Raw genomic sequence first — 15,767 nt, 5'->3', positions numbered from 1 at the left:
CTTTTAGCAAGAGTTGTTAAATGGGGTATTTTTGTCTTATCTCCATTTGCACGATTGCATTCTGCTGTCCTGTCAAGTGTAATTGGATACGGTAACGTTCATCACTTCATCCCCAGTCCCAAATCCACTGAATAATGTTGCTGTTTAATGGTAAATGACTCCCAGGACTCACTTTTACCTGAGCCTCTTACATGAATGTTACGACTTTTGGGCTAAGATAGCTATGTCATAAATTGCTGAAGGAATGTTTTGGAAAACTTTATATTTGTGTGAGTGAAATATTTATAAACCTGTTTTTGAAATAGGTACTCCAATTCATTATCACACTTAAGGAATATATTTAACTACACAAGTGCTTAAAGCTGACAATAAGAGGCTAGCCTTTGAGAGTATTTTTTTTCCAATTTTAGCATCCATTTGATCTCAAATTTTCTGCTTTTCTTTCTGTCTGCTCTGCAATATTTTATGTATGATATGCAATGTCAGTTTAATGAAAAAATGGTCCCCGAAGCAGAACTGGACCCTACTTTCCTGATTTCAGGGTCGTATCTGGGCTTAGGGAAGGACGTGGCTGATCGCGTGGTCCTGAGTTGGTGCAGCAGCAGAACTCTAAAAATGTATTTTGATCCACAAAGGAGGCTAGTTGTAAGCACCTTCAGTGTTCAGTGACAGACGATCAGGGGTTTATATTGCCATTTTGGATTTAGGTGCTTCAATTCTTCCTAAGTGTCCTGCTTCAGATATATAAGTCTTTTATTGGGTCTAGCCATTAGATATTAAGATTGTCATGTAAGGCCTGAATTATAAAAGCAGTAGTCTGTAATGTAAAAGAGCCCCATCCTGCAGAAGATGGTAGGAAAGAGGGATTCATTTTTCAAACACGTTTTCCAGGCAAACACGTCCATGTTAGTGGGCAGCGTAGCAGCTCAGTTCTTACTGAGCCGAAAGTTCTCAGCGAAGTCTCTTGGGCAGGACCATGAAATCAGTGGGACTATTGACAAGAACAGTCCAGGACAAAAACAGGTCCAGAATTTAAAGCCCCTTCTGTCTTGAACGTGAGCAGTCATGCTACTAAAACCCCCGAATCGATAACTGGGCTGTTTAATTGCTATGTAGTTTGTCTGACAGAAAGAGGTACAGCAGAGGTTATCACACAGTTCATGTAAAGCTGCACCATCTTAGATGGTGTGAGTTCTTATAAATGTAGTCACTTCTTTCTCTGTACTTCTCCTCACAACTGGCTAAAGACTCCTGCTTTGAATTTTGAGTTTGCAACAGCCTGAAAATGCATCTGGGCTTGCCCAGGTTCATATGTTAACTTACCTAAATTATCATACTTCAATCCAGAGGGCTTCGTAAACTGAATCAAATCGTTGTAAAAGGGCCCTGGCTTCCTACACACATTTTTCTCCAGTTGTAGATGTCATTGTGCTACCTGCTGTATAAAACAAAACAGAAAGATGCTGTGGTTTACCAAGTAGTATTTGGAAGCGCTCCAAGGCAAATTAACAGACCAAGCTCTAACCAGTGCTTGCCCAACCACTAGAAAACTTTGTAAGCCGTAAAAGAATGTAGTTTGCTCTGTAACTCTCCTGGTATAAAACATATAGACGAAAAACATTTTTGCTGTCTGTGCAATATGAGACCTATCTAAATATTCTTTATGGCACAGATACTCTCACAGTGAAGGAAAGGACTCTGTGCTTGGCTTTTTCTTCCATTCAAGCAAATGCCAAAAGTAGAGCTGAGCTTGAAGAGATGAGGATTCAAACATTTATTATTCCATGGCCACCTAGAGGGGGAAAACATGGTGTCTGGGCATTAAGCAGCATTTTCTTGGCATTTCTGTAGACCGATTTTGCTATATGTTTTCTTTTCCTAGAGAGGGATGTGTTGTGTCCCAAATCAGATAGTACTTTTCAAAAAGTACTTTCTTACCGAACGTACTGAGTAACTTATGATCTTGTAATTAACCAAAATAAACCAGGCTGACAAATAGTAAGCATCCTATGGGTGTAGGGTTGCTACGTAATTGGTACTGTGGTTTCGAGCATCTCTACCATTTTTTTTCTTTTTGTAAGTTGTTATCTTAGTCACTCAGGCCTCTAATTATATCAAGGCTTAAACACACCAGGCTTAGTTAAACCAAGCTCTACAGGCTACCTTTGCAAGCATTTTCACAATGGACTTGCTTTTTATTGTTGTGAAAATGCATTACTCTAACAAATTAAGCAAGATATACAGGCAACTTTGTAGTCATCTGTGGCCACTGCAGTTCATTGCAATCATTATTGGCTGTTATTAGCTATTAGATCTTCTCCTCAGACAGGAAACTCCAGGACATGGGAACTGAACTTCTCTCTGAAAGACGTTTGTAGGCTTGGTGTTAAGAACAGGAGGAGGACAAGCGGTTACCTGTGAAGCACTCCAATTTTATTTCAGAATACTGAACCCTCTGAGCCATTTTGTTTATGAGACATTTGAAATCTCAGTGAGCAAATGTTACAGTTGCATGTAGGTAAAGGAGGTTCAAAGCATCAGCACACTTTATCTTGCCTGCTGCTGCTTCTGAGTCTGCTCCATCATCTTCTTTGCAGCTAATGCTGTAGTTTGTCCACTGCTGCACACATCCTGTAGCAGGGGTCATTAAAAGTTGATTGCTTTTGTTTGTTTGTTTGGAAAAAAAAAAAAACATTTTGCAACCAACTGCTGTTCTCTGCTACACAATGAGAAGAGAATTGCATGGAACTCGTCAGTGGCTACATTTTATTGTTACAGAATAAACAGGTCAAATGTTCTTGCTTATTTAAAATAATTGCAAAAATCAAATCAGGAGTTTTTAATTAATGTATGTTAAAAAGTACTGTGCTGTTTAATGGGGTTGGTCATGTTTAACCACAGTCTGTACCCAGCTGATCAGATATATTTTTTTCTACTCCAGAATATATTGCATATTTAGTGGGTTTGATTTTGTAAGCACTTAAGCGTGTGCTTTGTCTTACGCTAACAAGTCCCGGTGGCTACTGTGGGCCTGGTTACATATGAAAAGTTAAGCAAAACCTTGTAGGATGGGGACTCGTTTCAGAAATCAAGTAGTCAGAACGTTTCAGAAAAAGTAGCTGATTTTTCTTGCGCAGAATTTCCAATATATTTTTATCAGAGAAATCTATATTATTCCTAAAGGAGTTTACAGTGTTCTGAGACAAAACCCAGGTTGCTAATGCTACAACTAAACCATTTTCACAAAGTTGTAAGTGTCGCGTCAGGAACCTATTTCTAACTGAACAGCAGATCAATCGAGGTAGCGTTGTGTGTCGTACGTATGTTCCACACATGGTGCTCAAGGCAGTTCTCACTGGGCTTTTCATTAAATAGCAGATATTAAGCGAATGTTTTAAGTATAAGTTGACCGTATTTGAAGCCATAAGAGTGATGAAAGTGATGCATTATGTCACTGTAACATATTGACATTATCAATTATGTGTTATTAAACAGCTTAGGTAACTGAATGATTTACCTTGTGTTTAACTGCCTTTTTCAATTAAAGGTAGCAAATGCTGTAGAACTGGGGCACAGTCATAGAAACCATATATTTTCTCCTGTTAACACCAGCACTGCTGACATGCAAGTGATGGGAGTGTTGGCATTTTGCTGCAGGCTCTAATGGGCTAGTTTAAACGGTCTAAAAAAAAAAAGTGATTAATGATTAGGAACAGGACTGTTACACAGCTTCACAGCTCTTTCCCTCCGTGCGTTTCCATTTATGTCAACTAGCCGCACACTTGGGAGGTGTTATTTCAAAGTAGTCAACATAGAGTTGTTCTTTTTTTTTTTTTTTTTCCTACTTCCATTTGTTTCTATTTCATAGGTCCCTTCGGTTGGCCAGATATAGCTAATGTTTCCTTAAACTTATAAGCTTCAGTGACAAAAGAGGATAATCCACCAGCTTTATATCTGGTGACCAAAATCTAAACTGTTGAACGCCAGCATAATTTCTAAACAGTGAATGCTGTCCTTAACATCACTCTGTTTGCTCCTGTTTGGTTTATTGTGTTGGAAATAATTTAAAGGTTCCTCTCAAAGTAATTGAAGCACTTTGTCAACCAATAAATGATTCTCTTCTGCTATTCAGTTGATATTGCAGCAAGCAGTAATTTGTACATTAGTACTGCTTTGTTTGTAACTGGTAACTGTCCACCCCCAAATCCTCCCATATATACATGGATACACATATACATATATGGTTGTTATGTGTATTTCGTTGGGAACAGAGGTCGACAAACATTACTATGACACTTTAAGCTTCAGTAAGTTTGGAAAATCCGATATATCATTCTTTTTAATTACCCTTAGGACAGTGAGATACTGGTAGATACAATGCATTCTCTTTGCTCTTTTAAGCTAAGGCAATATCGTACACTGAAGAACAGCAGGGATTAAACACTCAAGTGGAAGACACCTTGTATTTTGGGGGAATTTTATTTTATTTTATTTATTTTATTTTATTTTACTGGGATAAGATCTTAGAGCACATCACTGAAAGGCAGCATTCACCCTGAAGTGTCATGTTGCAAAGAGTATTGTTTTCATGGAATAGAACATCGAATAGCATTTTGGTTACTCTCATTTTGTCTTGGTATTTTATTAGCAATCAAAATATGAAGCTATTAGTGATCACAATACGAAGCTAAGTCGTAAGTTTTCTGAACAAGATTTTATGAAGTTTTCTGAACAAGAAACATAAGAAAATAGTTGATATAATAATCTAGCAGCAGATGTGAGGCGTGAGATGATTTATAGTGCAGTGGTGTTACAGAATAGGATGTTGTGGGATAAGGTGACCCCTCTGCCAAACAGATTCATGTGTCTGTAGAGGAAGAAGGCAGGGCTCATTGGTGAGCACCTCACCCAATTGGCTTGTCCTCCTTGAATGGGATGCTCAAGATGGCATTGTAGCTCATCTTCCTCGTGTAATGCTGTTTCTAGGTACCTTTGCCAAGAAACCAAGGCTCAGGCGGGCATGCTGTTGACTCAGTTGATAGACTTCAGCCAAAGGTAGCAGTGGGAATGGTCCTAAAAGCATTGTGGTCCAATCCATCACGTGTGACCAGAGGAGGAAGCCGCAACTCTGTATGTACGGTAGGGACATGTGTGGGCAGAAGACTGGTCAAAGTCACCATTTATTTGAGAGAATCTACAGAGGGCAATGCAGTTATGAATGGCTATAATGCTTTTTTTAGAGATGACAGACAGCTCCAAAACCAGTCTGTGACATTTAGTCCTGTACTTCTGTTAGTCCTGTTGCAGACAGAGCTACGTGTTGCTTCTGAGAAATTCACCCCTGTTGCTTGCACAGTGTATGGGAGGGGATTTTTGGGGGGGATTTTCTTGTTTCTGTATAGACACAGACTAGAATATGTGTAGTTATTACTACAGGTGTGTAAAGCTGCTTCCCTTCTTCCTCCTAATTAGGACGTTTAACTTATCAATAGCCACTTGAATTCTCTCTCTCTCTCAAGAGAAACATTTTCTGTTTAAACCACCAGCATTTCTAGCCTGCAGATGGGTCAGGGGACCATCTGCTCTGGGCAGTTTGCGAGTGTTATTTATTAACTCGGGCCCCCAAAATCTGGATGGTGGGGCGACTGTTCCCAAGGCACGCTCTGCCTGTTCCTTGTGGTTTGGAGGCATGTGTTGAGGTTCATTGCACGCAGTTACCCTGCACTTTTTTCTCTTTGCCTCGGACTCGTTACTACGGTTTTCTTCTTTAGCGGTGATGGTAAAATCCATACATTTTCCGAGGGCATCACTCCAGCACTTTCCCCCCGTAGTTCACAGTGGCACTGCTTGTGGGCAGGTTTCAAAGGAACCTCATCTCCATATGGTTTTACTCGATAATCCTTTATCCACCATCTTCAGCTCTCATTCCGTTGCTTTCTTGCCTGTGGCTACGTTTCTATCTCTGCATCAATTAGCACAGTGATTTATACAACAAGCAAGCAGTTTAGAGGTAATGGTACACAATTAACATCTCATTCCACCATAAAGGGTATGCTAAATACCCCAGTCACTGCTTTCTCTGCCTGGAATTGAAATAAGTGTTTGTCCTAATTCATATGCTATCTGATGTGAAGTGGGCCTGCTTTGTACAGCACTACACCATTAATCTAATTATAGATAGCTGCAAATGAAGTGCCGTCTGAGCGCCGAGGCTGCAGAAAATAGCGCTTTTGTCGTTTCGCATGACTCCGTGAAGCAGGATCGCGCTGTACCCGGCGCGGTGGCAAAATGGAAGGCCGAGCACCGTGGCCGCCTGTTGCATCCCTTCTAATTACGGCCGCGTTGTAAACACAACCGGGCGCCGGCGTAAATACAGCCGGAGATGGGCTGGCAGGCGGCTTGCAAGGGAAAATCCTCAATGCGGCGGTGTATGAAATCATACAGCCCCGGACCCGGCCCTCGGGGCCCGGCCGTCGGCCCTCCAGGCCCGGCCTTGGGACCTCTAGGCCCGGCGCTGGGCCCTCCCCTATTGCCGCTGCTAAAGGCTCTTGATTTTTTTGTGGCTGCTTTGTGTGTGTGGCTTCATTATTATTATTTTCATTTTTTTTGCTCCATTAAACCGAAGGTGCCGCCTTTTTTTTGCGCGGCTGTTGGGGCCAGTCCTCGCCACCCCCGTGTGGAAATCGGCTCCTGAACTCGGAGCTCGGAAAAAAAACCCTAAAACCTCCGAGATGTGCAAAGTGCTGTGTAGGTTCTTCATCTGGAGTAGGAAATCCTGGGCTCTAAAAGAGGGTGGTGCCAGACACCCTGAAGTAATATGGAATAAATACATCATTTTCCTGTTTAGATGCCCTGGTGGAAATCTCAGCGAGGCCACGGGCGGTCAGTGTGTCAAAATGGGTAATGCTTCATAAAAAAGGCAGTGTGCTCGTTGTATTCAGCTCAGCTACACTGCTTATTATTGCCATGAGTGAATACTGAATAACGTATTACACGTGAATCTGGGATGGTCAAACTGCAGGCCACAACAGTTAAGTGACTTGAGATAGGATGCTGATTAGAGATGTTAAAGGGAAATTACGCAACCGCAGTTAATAAATTTCGTTGATTCCAAAAATGACACTGTAAGGTTAGCGAAAGTAATTAAGATGCACAGCAGTTTCTTTACTGAAACCTGAGCTACGTAGGATTTTCACCCTTCTGACCACAAGAATGACAGACATTTGAAAAACATGGTTGAACATTAAGGTAAAGCGCTCTGAAAATCCACATCTGGTCGGCAGTCCAAACAATGTCGTAAGTACCATATGGGTATTGATACATTAGATTGCTCTATAAAATCTCCAATGGAGTTTGAACATTTACAGCTTCTGGGGACATGAGTTTCAGGTGTACAGGGAAGATTATATTTAATAAACTAATGTGAGTTGTAACAGAGTGCAGTCATGAGCATGATACTGAAGGTACGCAGTATGCAGTTGCAGCCAGTAAGGGAACCGTATCTGTTCAAGCTACAGAACTTGTTTTTAAGTAAAGATGGGGTTCAGGTGTGCTGTGGCCACCTATTTAGTAGCAGCTGGTCTACTTCTTGTCTGCTGACTTGAGAGATCAGTACTGTATATGTCTACAAAACAAAACAAAACCTACAAAACCCAAGGTATAATTTTCAATGTGACGCTTTCTCTTTTCCCCCCACCTAATCCTTTGCACTGCTGTTACTACACCTTTCTTTCTCCCTTCTGTTTTTGTCACAGAGGTTTGGTCGTAAGCGGTAGTTTGGCATTACAAAAACATCCAATTCATTTAGCAGGAAAGTTAGGATACTGTTACGCTAAGAGAACTATTAAGTAACATCCCCTTTCCCTCCTGTAATTTTTGTCAACTGAGTGTGGACTCCAGCAGTCTTGTGGAAAAGAAACACCTGTTTTATACGCCATCAGAAGCTGTATGGTTCCTTTCAGGTACTTCTCTATTAACTTTGCTTTGGCTGGAAGAATTGGGCTCTGAAGCCCTGCGGAGCGGAGCAGTGGCTGGTGACAACCACTCCTCAGCGCAGGTCTGATGGCTAGCAGCTTTCATTGCGCCGGGAGTCCGCCGCAATCTATTTATGACTCCAACAGATGTTTCTTCTGTTTTAGGCCAGTGGAAACCTTCTGGTCTCTATTTATAACCCAAACTTTACAGCCTTCCTCAATTTACGCCCCTTGCTTTCTCCCATCTCCTCCTCCTCGGGAAAAAGGCGAAAAAGCCGAACGCCGTCCACACTCCATTTGTATAAAAACTTCTACTTCATATGTACAGTGTTGTCCTCACATGCTAAATCAAGGGCATAACAGCAGTGTTAATCATCCTTAAAAAAACAAAATGGGTATATCCTTAATCATCTTTGTTTTAGTGGCATTGGCAGGCATTGATTTGACTTCCCCAGATCCTTGTGGGTCTCCCCAAGCCACGGGCAGCTTCCCAGCGAGGTGAGCGGCCCCCCCTGCTCCTCCTGTGCAAATCTCATCCCCCAGAGATGAGAAACAGCTTTACAAAGGGACGCTTATGTGGGTGTTTAGTGGGGTCCAGGCGGCAGCAGAAATACATCAAAGGTAATCTTAAAGAAGGAACCTTTCTTTGCTGCTTTGTCTTTTTATATTCTGAAAGGTCATTTGTGAACCAACTGTGCCAAAAAAGGCCCTTCCCTGAGAAGTTTACTGTTGTTATTTTTTGCTTTTTGATTACAGTAACTTGCTTATCCCCCAAACAGACTAAAGAACAATAAACAAATACAAAAGGAAAAGGAACAGCTCATCAGTAACAAAGACCTGCGTTTTAAAGCTTTGAGTGTACTGGCTCTTACATCTCACTCCAAGCAAAGCAGGAGTCCTGCAGAGAAAGGAATCTAAAAGATACGAAAATTATAAAGATAGTAAAAACAATGTTTGGTTGGGATATTTTAACTTGCTGTGGAGAGCTGAGCTTTCAAGTGCAGCACACTGAGGAACATGGTTTTCCCCCACTGCTGTAAGCTGTGAGTGCATAGGGAATTGTGTGTTTCAATCCCTGTGAAATGCCGTAACTCAGATGAATGCAGAAGGTATAGCTTTCACTTGAAGTTTAAATTTTGAAATTGGACAGCTCAGAAGTGTTGATCTCTCTCTCTGTAAGTGGCTGAAAACAACTAAATGGCATCTAAACCCAATCCTTTGAAATCCTATCAAAATAGTCGCTTGCAAGAGGCAACAATACAGTCCACAAATCTAACTTCTGTTTTCTTCCTTGTTTCTTTTTATTTTTTTTTATTTTTTATTTTATTTTCAAACTCTGAGTACAAAGAAGACACTAACCATGGATACTGAAACTGTGCAATTTGGTGTAATTATATTCCCCCCCATAGATTTAATGAAGGACTTTTAAGTACAATTTATCTTTGATAAATAGTCCCTCTGCACAGAATGTTTATTAGATTGACAGCAGAATACACTCTGCAAGCTTTTTTTCCTTGCCACTTATGACTCAGACGAATTTTAATAGGAGTAAAAAGCTTTTATTTGCACAGTAATTTCACTTAAGGATCATATCCTTCAGAAACTGGCAGACACTTGTATGTCTTGATTGCAAAACAGACACTCAGGAGCGAAGAAACATGCACAAGATGTTATTATTTGACTTGTCACACTGCTGCAATTCTGTTTGCAACTTCTGTCATCAAATCTCCTATAGGCATCGCCTCCCCTCTCCCCTCCAGCACACATGCAAGTGTGCGCACGCTTCCAGAAAAAGAGACCGCAAGGAGCCCGCTGCCTTGAACGGCGTTTCCTTGTGTGCAGAGAAAGCTAACTGCGTTTTGGTTTTGAGAACGTGAGCGCCAGAGTCTTAATTGCCACGACGATGCCTGCAGGAGGCTTGGAGTTAAAGCAGCTTTTTGCATACAAAATGGTGCTGGTGTGCGTGTGCCACAGCGACTGTCGTGACCAAGGCGCGCGTTTGGGAATAGGTTCGGAAATCTTTGGGTGCCACTTGCAGCTTCGGGAAATATCGTCGTGGCGTTTTATTACATTTACCCGGGGTGTGGAGGGGAGGGTTGGTTCACTCAATCATTTATTTCCGTGTACTTCTGATGAGAAGCAACATTTCTAACCGAATGGCCACGCTGTTCTTTGCACATAATCCGCGTGTGCAAGCGCCATTTGTGGAGGACGATGATCCTCCCTTACGTTGTTTCAATTTGCCTTTGAAAGCTGCTTTTTAAAGATGTCATTGCCGAGTTAATTACCTTTTGCATGTATTCCTAAATACCTTGTTCTACTCCCTAGAGAAGCAGAAGGTAGCGTCCCCCTTTACCTTTGCCATAAGGGGATCGGATTTTTTCTGTCTGTGCAGAAATGAAAAGTAAAGACATTTTATTGCTAATAAAACAACAGCTAATTGTTTTGGAAGAAAACATACTGTTCAAAGCAAGGTGTTGAACTTTCCATCAGCAAAATACACATTTGAATTGTAAATGCACTTCATCCGACGCTTATTATTAAAACCTTTGTTTAAATTATTGATGAAGTGTGGTGCTGGTCTTCGCTCAGTTGGCCACGGGGAGGAAGGAGCTTCACGCAGAGACCTGCTGCCATCTACTGGATTTTTGCATTCATTTGCAAGTGTACTGGGACAAATTCGAAGGCCATCTGTCTAAATGCAATGAATTGTCAAAGGGATTGCAAGTTTTTAAAAACTAAAAGCCTGGAGCTCAGATTAGTGTATGCATGTAGATGTTTTCAGAAAGGTTTTGTTTGAACCGATGCTCTTAGGCATTTGAGGTTCACCATACTCTTTTCCATTTTTAATCGTTATAAAACATAATAGAGAGAACATTTTTTTTTCCTTAAGGAACGTAACAGCTGCTGAACAGTTTTTATTACAGTTAAAATACGTTCAATACAACCAAATTATTCCTTTTTTCTGCTTGTGTATGAAAAATGGAAATGAAATTGTTTACTATGTTCAAATTGCAAAATCTAAACAAGCTATTCTCTTCAAACATTAAATGTGATTAAAATAAATGTTTAAAAAGTAAGAGTAACACTTAAAATTAACCATGTCATTGAAAATGTGTCAGACTTTCCCAAAAGGTCAGTTTCTAATTCGGCACATTGATGGGAATAAATTTCCAGTACCTCAGTATTCTTTATCCACTAAAAATAATTTGCAGTAGGCATAAGGATATTCGTGTTTTTTAAAATTTGTATTTCCCCTGTCTAATCCTATTTTTTTAAAATGAATCTGACATTTCTTTACTGTACTTGATTAGTTCCTTTTATGTGCTCATTGCTGCAGTTTAGGGTCAACATTTTTTTTTTTCCTACATCCTGAAAATGAAACTGAATAAGGATCTCAAACAGTGATTTTTAGGCAGTCGGCAAAGAATAGATAACAGATGTATTATATAAAAACGTAAAATAGTGCAGATTTTTCACTGGAATTCACCAAGGTGCAGTATGCTAAAACATTCCTCTTCCTATTCTTTAGTACAAATTGCAAATACTGACGAAGGTTGCAGCAGAGCTGAGCAAGTACATGCCAGAGAAAGCAGCAGAGGACACCTCCAGCATTTTGAGATCTCCCATGCCTGGAGCAGTGGTGGCAGTTTCTGTCAAGCCCGGGGACATGGTAAGAAACGTGATCTATCTATCTGCATTTTCATTATCTGTTCCACACAAATTTCTCCTTGATGCAACTGAAACTACAGGTCACAGGGTTTTTTTTAACCTCACCTGTAGAGTAAAGTGTGCTGAAGGATGTGTGCTGCTTTTCATTTAAATTGTAAAAAATAATAAGGAAGCACCATTCAGATTGAAGTGGGTTTAAAGGGAATGTGTTTGTCTGCTTACAAGTCCACAGTTGAAACTCAACCAATAGCTTGGTTTTGTGTCAGAAGTGCCTTGACAAGGGAAAGAAATGTGTGTGTGTGTAAATATATGTAAGTAAATATATGTTGTTAGTGATAGAAACAAGGGGTTGTTGGTTTTCTGCCGTGAAGTAATGAAAGTGTAAGTAAACACAAGGGACATAGGGTAGATACTAACTTTTTTTTTTTAGTAGCATTTCACAAGACACATGACGTTTATGAACTGAGAATTCAATGCTGGGACTTCCTATTCTCTTATGGGAATTCTCTTGTCCTGCATGAAGGATAAACTTGGCATACAGACGGGCAACAGAACATGCCAGTGCTGTTCTGGGTATTTCCAGTGTTCCTTACCTGGCGTTGAGCTGGAAACGAACATAAATACAGTGTTTTAGAGTTGCATGTAAATACTTTCTCGAAATCAGCTTTTTATGAAATTCTACCACATTGTAATCAAACGTTATTTCTGAGGTCAGGGCCCTTAGGTGGATCTCTCAGGTTGTGCAGATTAATTTTAAAGTACTTTGGTACTGTTGCTGATTAAATGATGTAATAAATGTGCATGTGGCACTTAGAAAGAAACAGAAAGATTTAGTCGCAGTGTTCATAATTTATGGCAGCATCACATTTTATGGCAACGAAATCTAGATTTTCTTGATAGATGATTTAAGAATGGGGTAAAGATCTCAAGTCCAAAATTAGCACTGGACTTACTATGTGACGGTCATCAATTGTGCTGGTAAAGAGATTTGTTTGTTTACATTTTTCTGCGAGATGCCACTGTTGTTTTTAGAATATATGTATATTTCTGTCTATTCACAAAGAGAAAGGAGTCAACGTGTTAATACTTAAATTTGTAGGTGCAAATGTTCATATTAACGAAATAAGGAAATTTCTGAGAAAACATTAGTAAGCACAGCTAAGTAAATATTAGCAAGAGATGAATTCCTTTAGATCACACTTAGCTTTCTGGTTTTGTGATATATACATGCACACACACACCGTTTATACCTTTAAAAACATCAGTATTCAATTAAAATTGGTCACTAAGGCATTGCATGGAGTGAGAAATGTGTGATTCCTGTATAGGCAGTAAGAGTGACTGACTGAAGGAGACCTTAAGCAAATACTTTTTCCTGTGAAGAATGAAGGGAAACATTTTGAAGGGAAGGATTCTGAGTCTTTTTTAATATTTTTAAATATTTTGTTGAGAAGTTAATTCTGCTGCATGTTACAGCTTTCTTGTGTGTGCCTTGAAGAATATTTCTTGTTGTCTTGAAGGAGTAGAACCAGTGGAGAAGGAGACCAGAGCCAATGGGATTTAAAGTAAATAAATAAATGAATCTCCCCCCACAAATCCACAAGTGGTGCAGTGCATCAGAGCATAAGTTGTTAAATAATGTGTGGAGATTTTTTTTTTCTGTTTTCATCTCGTGCAGCTTTTTGCTGGAGGCATCGAGTGGCAGAGCGTTCGAACAGCGTAATCTACGTTCTGCTGACCTGAGCTTGTCAATGCTAATTGTGTGGCTTTAATTGCAAAAACACATTTGCGTTATTGAAAAGGGTTTAACTTAAATCCTTCCTTTTCAGGACTAGTGTCAAAACGTTAAAAAAAAAAAAAAAAAAAGGCAAGTGAGGGAGATGAGGGTAGCATCAGCTATCTGCGCTGAAAAAGCAGTGGGATGGTGTGATTCAGATTACACGTCTTGGCTGCCCGTCAGAAACCAGCTCACTCACTACAGCTGTTCAAGGCGTGATGGGCAGGGAACTGTAGCTCCCCGATAAATACAGCTCCTTTTGTTGCACTGCTTGGGAAAAAAAAGAAAGAAAAGAAAAAAAAAAAAGTCTGATTTCTTTAATCTGCTGGAGAAATGGGAACCTAAGCAGCTTCGGTTCTATAGAGCAAGCTCTGCGTTTGCAGCGGTGCTTGGCAGTTCAGATTTTGCAGCCCGTGTGGAAACAGCGGAGCTGAAGACTAGCAGAGAGTGAGGTAGTTGTCCTTTTTACCCCACTCAGGTGTTGGAGGCTGCCTGGTTCGTAGCTATCTGAGGCTGTTTTCTCCTACCCCGTGCGGGCAGCAGAGGTACAGCTTGGTCCCTGCGATTCCAGAGCGGCCAGCAGCACGGGGAGCTAGGCTGTGTTACCTCCTTCAGAGGAAACTTTGCAATAGGGAAGCAGCAACTCGTGAGGGATGCATCGCCTTTGTCTGAATAGCTGCGTTTGCAATCTCTTGCTCGGTACCTGCAGCTCAGCTATAGGGCATCGCACCCAGCCAGGTAAAGCATATGGTGTTTGTTAGTCCCTCTCCGTGTGCCCTTAGCCAAAGGAGAAGGCGACGCTGCTCTCTCCGTTAGTTTTCCTCGCATCGTTGCGATGCATCATTGTTTTTACTTCACGAATAATGTTCTCTTTTGGCTGCTGTTGGTGAAAAATACTCGGGGCCGATGAAGCCCGGTAGAAGATTGTGTGAGCATCCTCTCTCCAGCTGGTCTGATAAGCACTTTTCAATTCGTTTTTGCCAAAAGATATTGCCTATGCAAGGAATTTATTTTCTTTTGTCTGTAAGATGATCTATAGATCTTAGTAACACAGTGGGGAAGTGCTTTTTGTCATTCAGAGAGAAGCAGAACTTGTGACGCTGCCAATTTTTTAGCTTTTTAGTTACTTTCTACTTTCTTTATTTTCCTTCATGTGATCAGAAGACTGTAATTAGTTGTCACTCAATTATTCCTGGAAACACAATGAAGCCACTCAGAAACATAAAGCAACACAAACAACAAAACAATTTGAAATCTGGCTGAATAGAAAGAAGGTTAATATTATTTAGGGAAAGAAGATTTAAATTTAGCTTACATTCTTCGTGACAGCACAGTTGTGTTAGATAGGAAATATCCATCTGAGGGGGTGTTTGGGTGTTTATTTTTCAACTAGATTGCTAGAGATGAGTATGCATTGGGATGAAATTATGTTTGGGAGAGTCACTTTCTGGTTCCCCATGGTGCTAAGGGCAAAAGGAAGAGCTGTGCTTCGAGAGTCTGGACGGGGGACTCGCTCTGTTTCTGCTGACACCAACACCACCGCAAGCCAGCCCTGCTAGCTCACTGTCTCAACAATATTTTTGTGCCAGAGTGTGGAGATGGCACTGCACCCGGTTTGAATCTCACCACAACTACCACAAAAACACCATTAAAAACTGCTACAGCTGCACGGATTCTCTCCTTCACTTAGAGGGCAGGGATAGGCAGACGCTTGCACGTATTTCTCCTTGATTTTTGTGCCCGTAGGATTCTGTGCACTGAGAGCGCAGGAACAGGGCAAGCCCAGGGTCCTACTGTTTGAACAGGTAGAGCAGTGTTGTCATGGCCCAGCTGAAGAAAGCCCCATGAAGCGCTCCCACAACGGATTCTGGGTCGGGTTGTCTGAACCGTACGCAGCCACAAAAAGAGATTTTAGCTGTCCTGCCAGCTTTGTTGTCTGTACTAAATTTTAACCTACGATGACAGTTTTTGCTTATTCAGTTCTGTATCTGTCAGAAATGCAAAGATGCTTTTCTTTTAGCTGTGTGTTTTTATTTGTTGTTTTTCTTTTGCAATTGAATTAGGCAGAACAGGTGGCAATACTACGCCAAGCGTTGGTCAATAAGCTGACACTGGTGCTGGAAGCACCTTAATGATTTTTTTTTCCTCCTCGAAATAAATATATAAAAAGAAAGCACCTTAGATAAATGCCCCATCATTACTTAATCTTTGCAGCTCTACAGCTGAAAAAAGACGGCAATTAATTATTATGACCCAAATTTCTAAATTTCCTTTCTTCCTGCCAGTAATTACCCCGTGTTTTGGAAGTTATCCCTACTCAATCCACTTTATATACAGACTTTCGT

At 40.8% G+C, this 15,767-nt stretch overlaps 1 protein-coding gene across 1 annotated transcript in view; it reads left to right on the top strand.

Annotated features, from left to right (window-relative positions):
• PCCA (propionyl-CoA carboxylase subunit alpha) overlaps positions 1-15,767 on the top strand; it is a 286,917-nt gene that overhangs the window by 257,969 nt on the left and 13,181 nt on the right. Inside the window, exon 22 of the mRNA XM_048072682.2 lies at positions 11,506-11,646. Within this exon, the coding sequence (XP_047928639.2) occupies positions 11,506-11,646 (141 nt within the window). The remainder of the gene's footprint in view (positions 1-11,505; positions 11,647-15,767) is intronic.

This window comes from Anser cygnoides, chromosome 1 (genome assembly GCF_040182565.1).
Source record: "Anser cygnoides isolate HZ-2024a breed goose chromosome 1, Taihu_goose_T2T_genome, whole genome shotgun sequence".
NCBI lineage: Eukaryota > Metazoa > Chordata > Aves > Anseriformes > Anatidae > Anser > Anser cygnoides.
The sequence above is the reverse complement of the archived record's forward strand: the minus strand, read 5'-3'. Positions and strand labels throughout refer to the sequence as shown.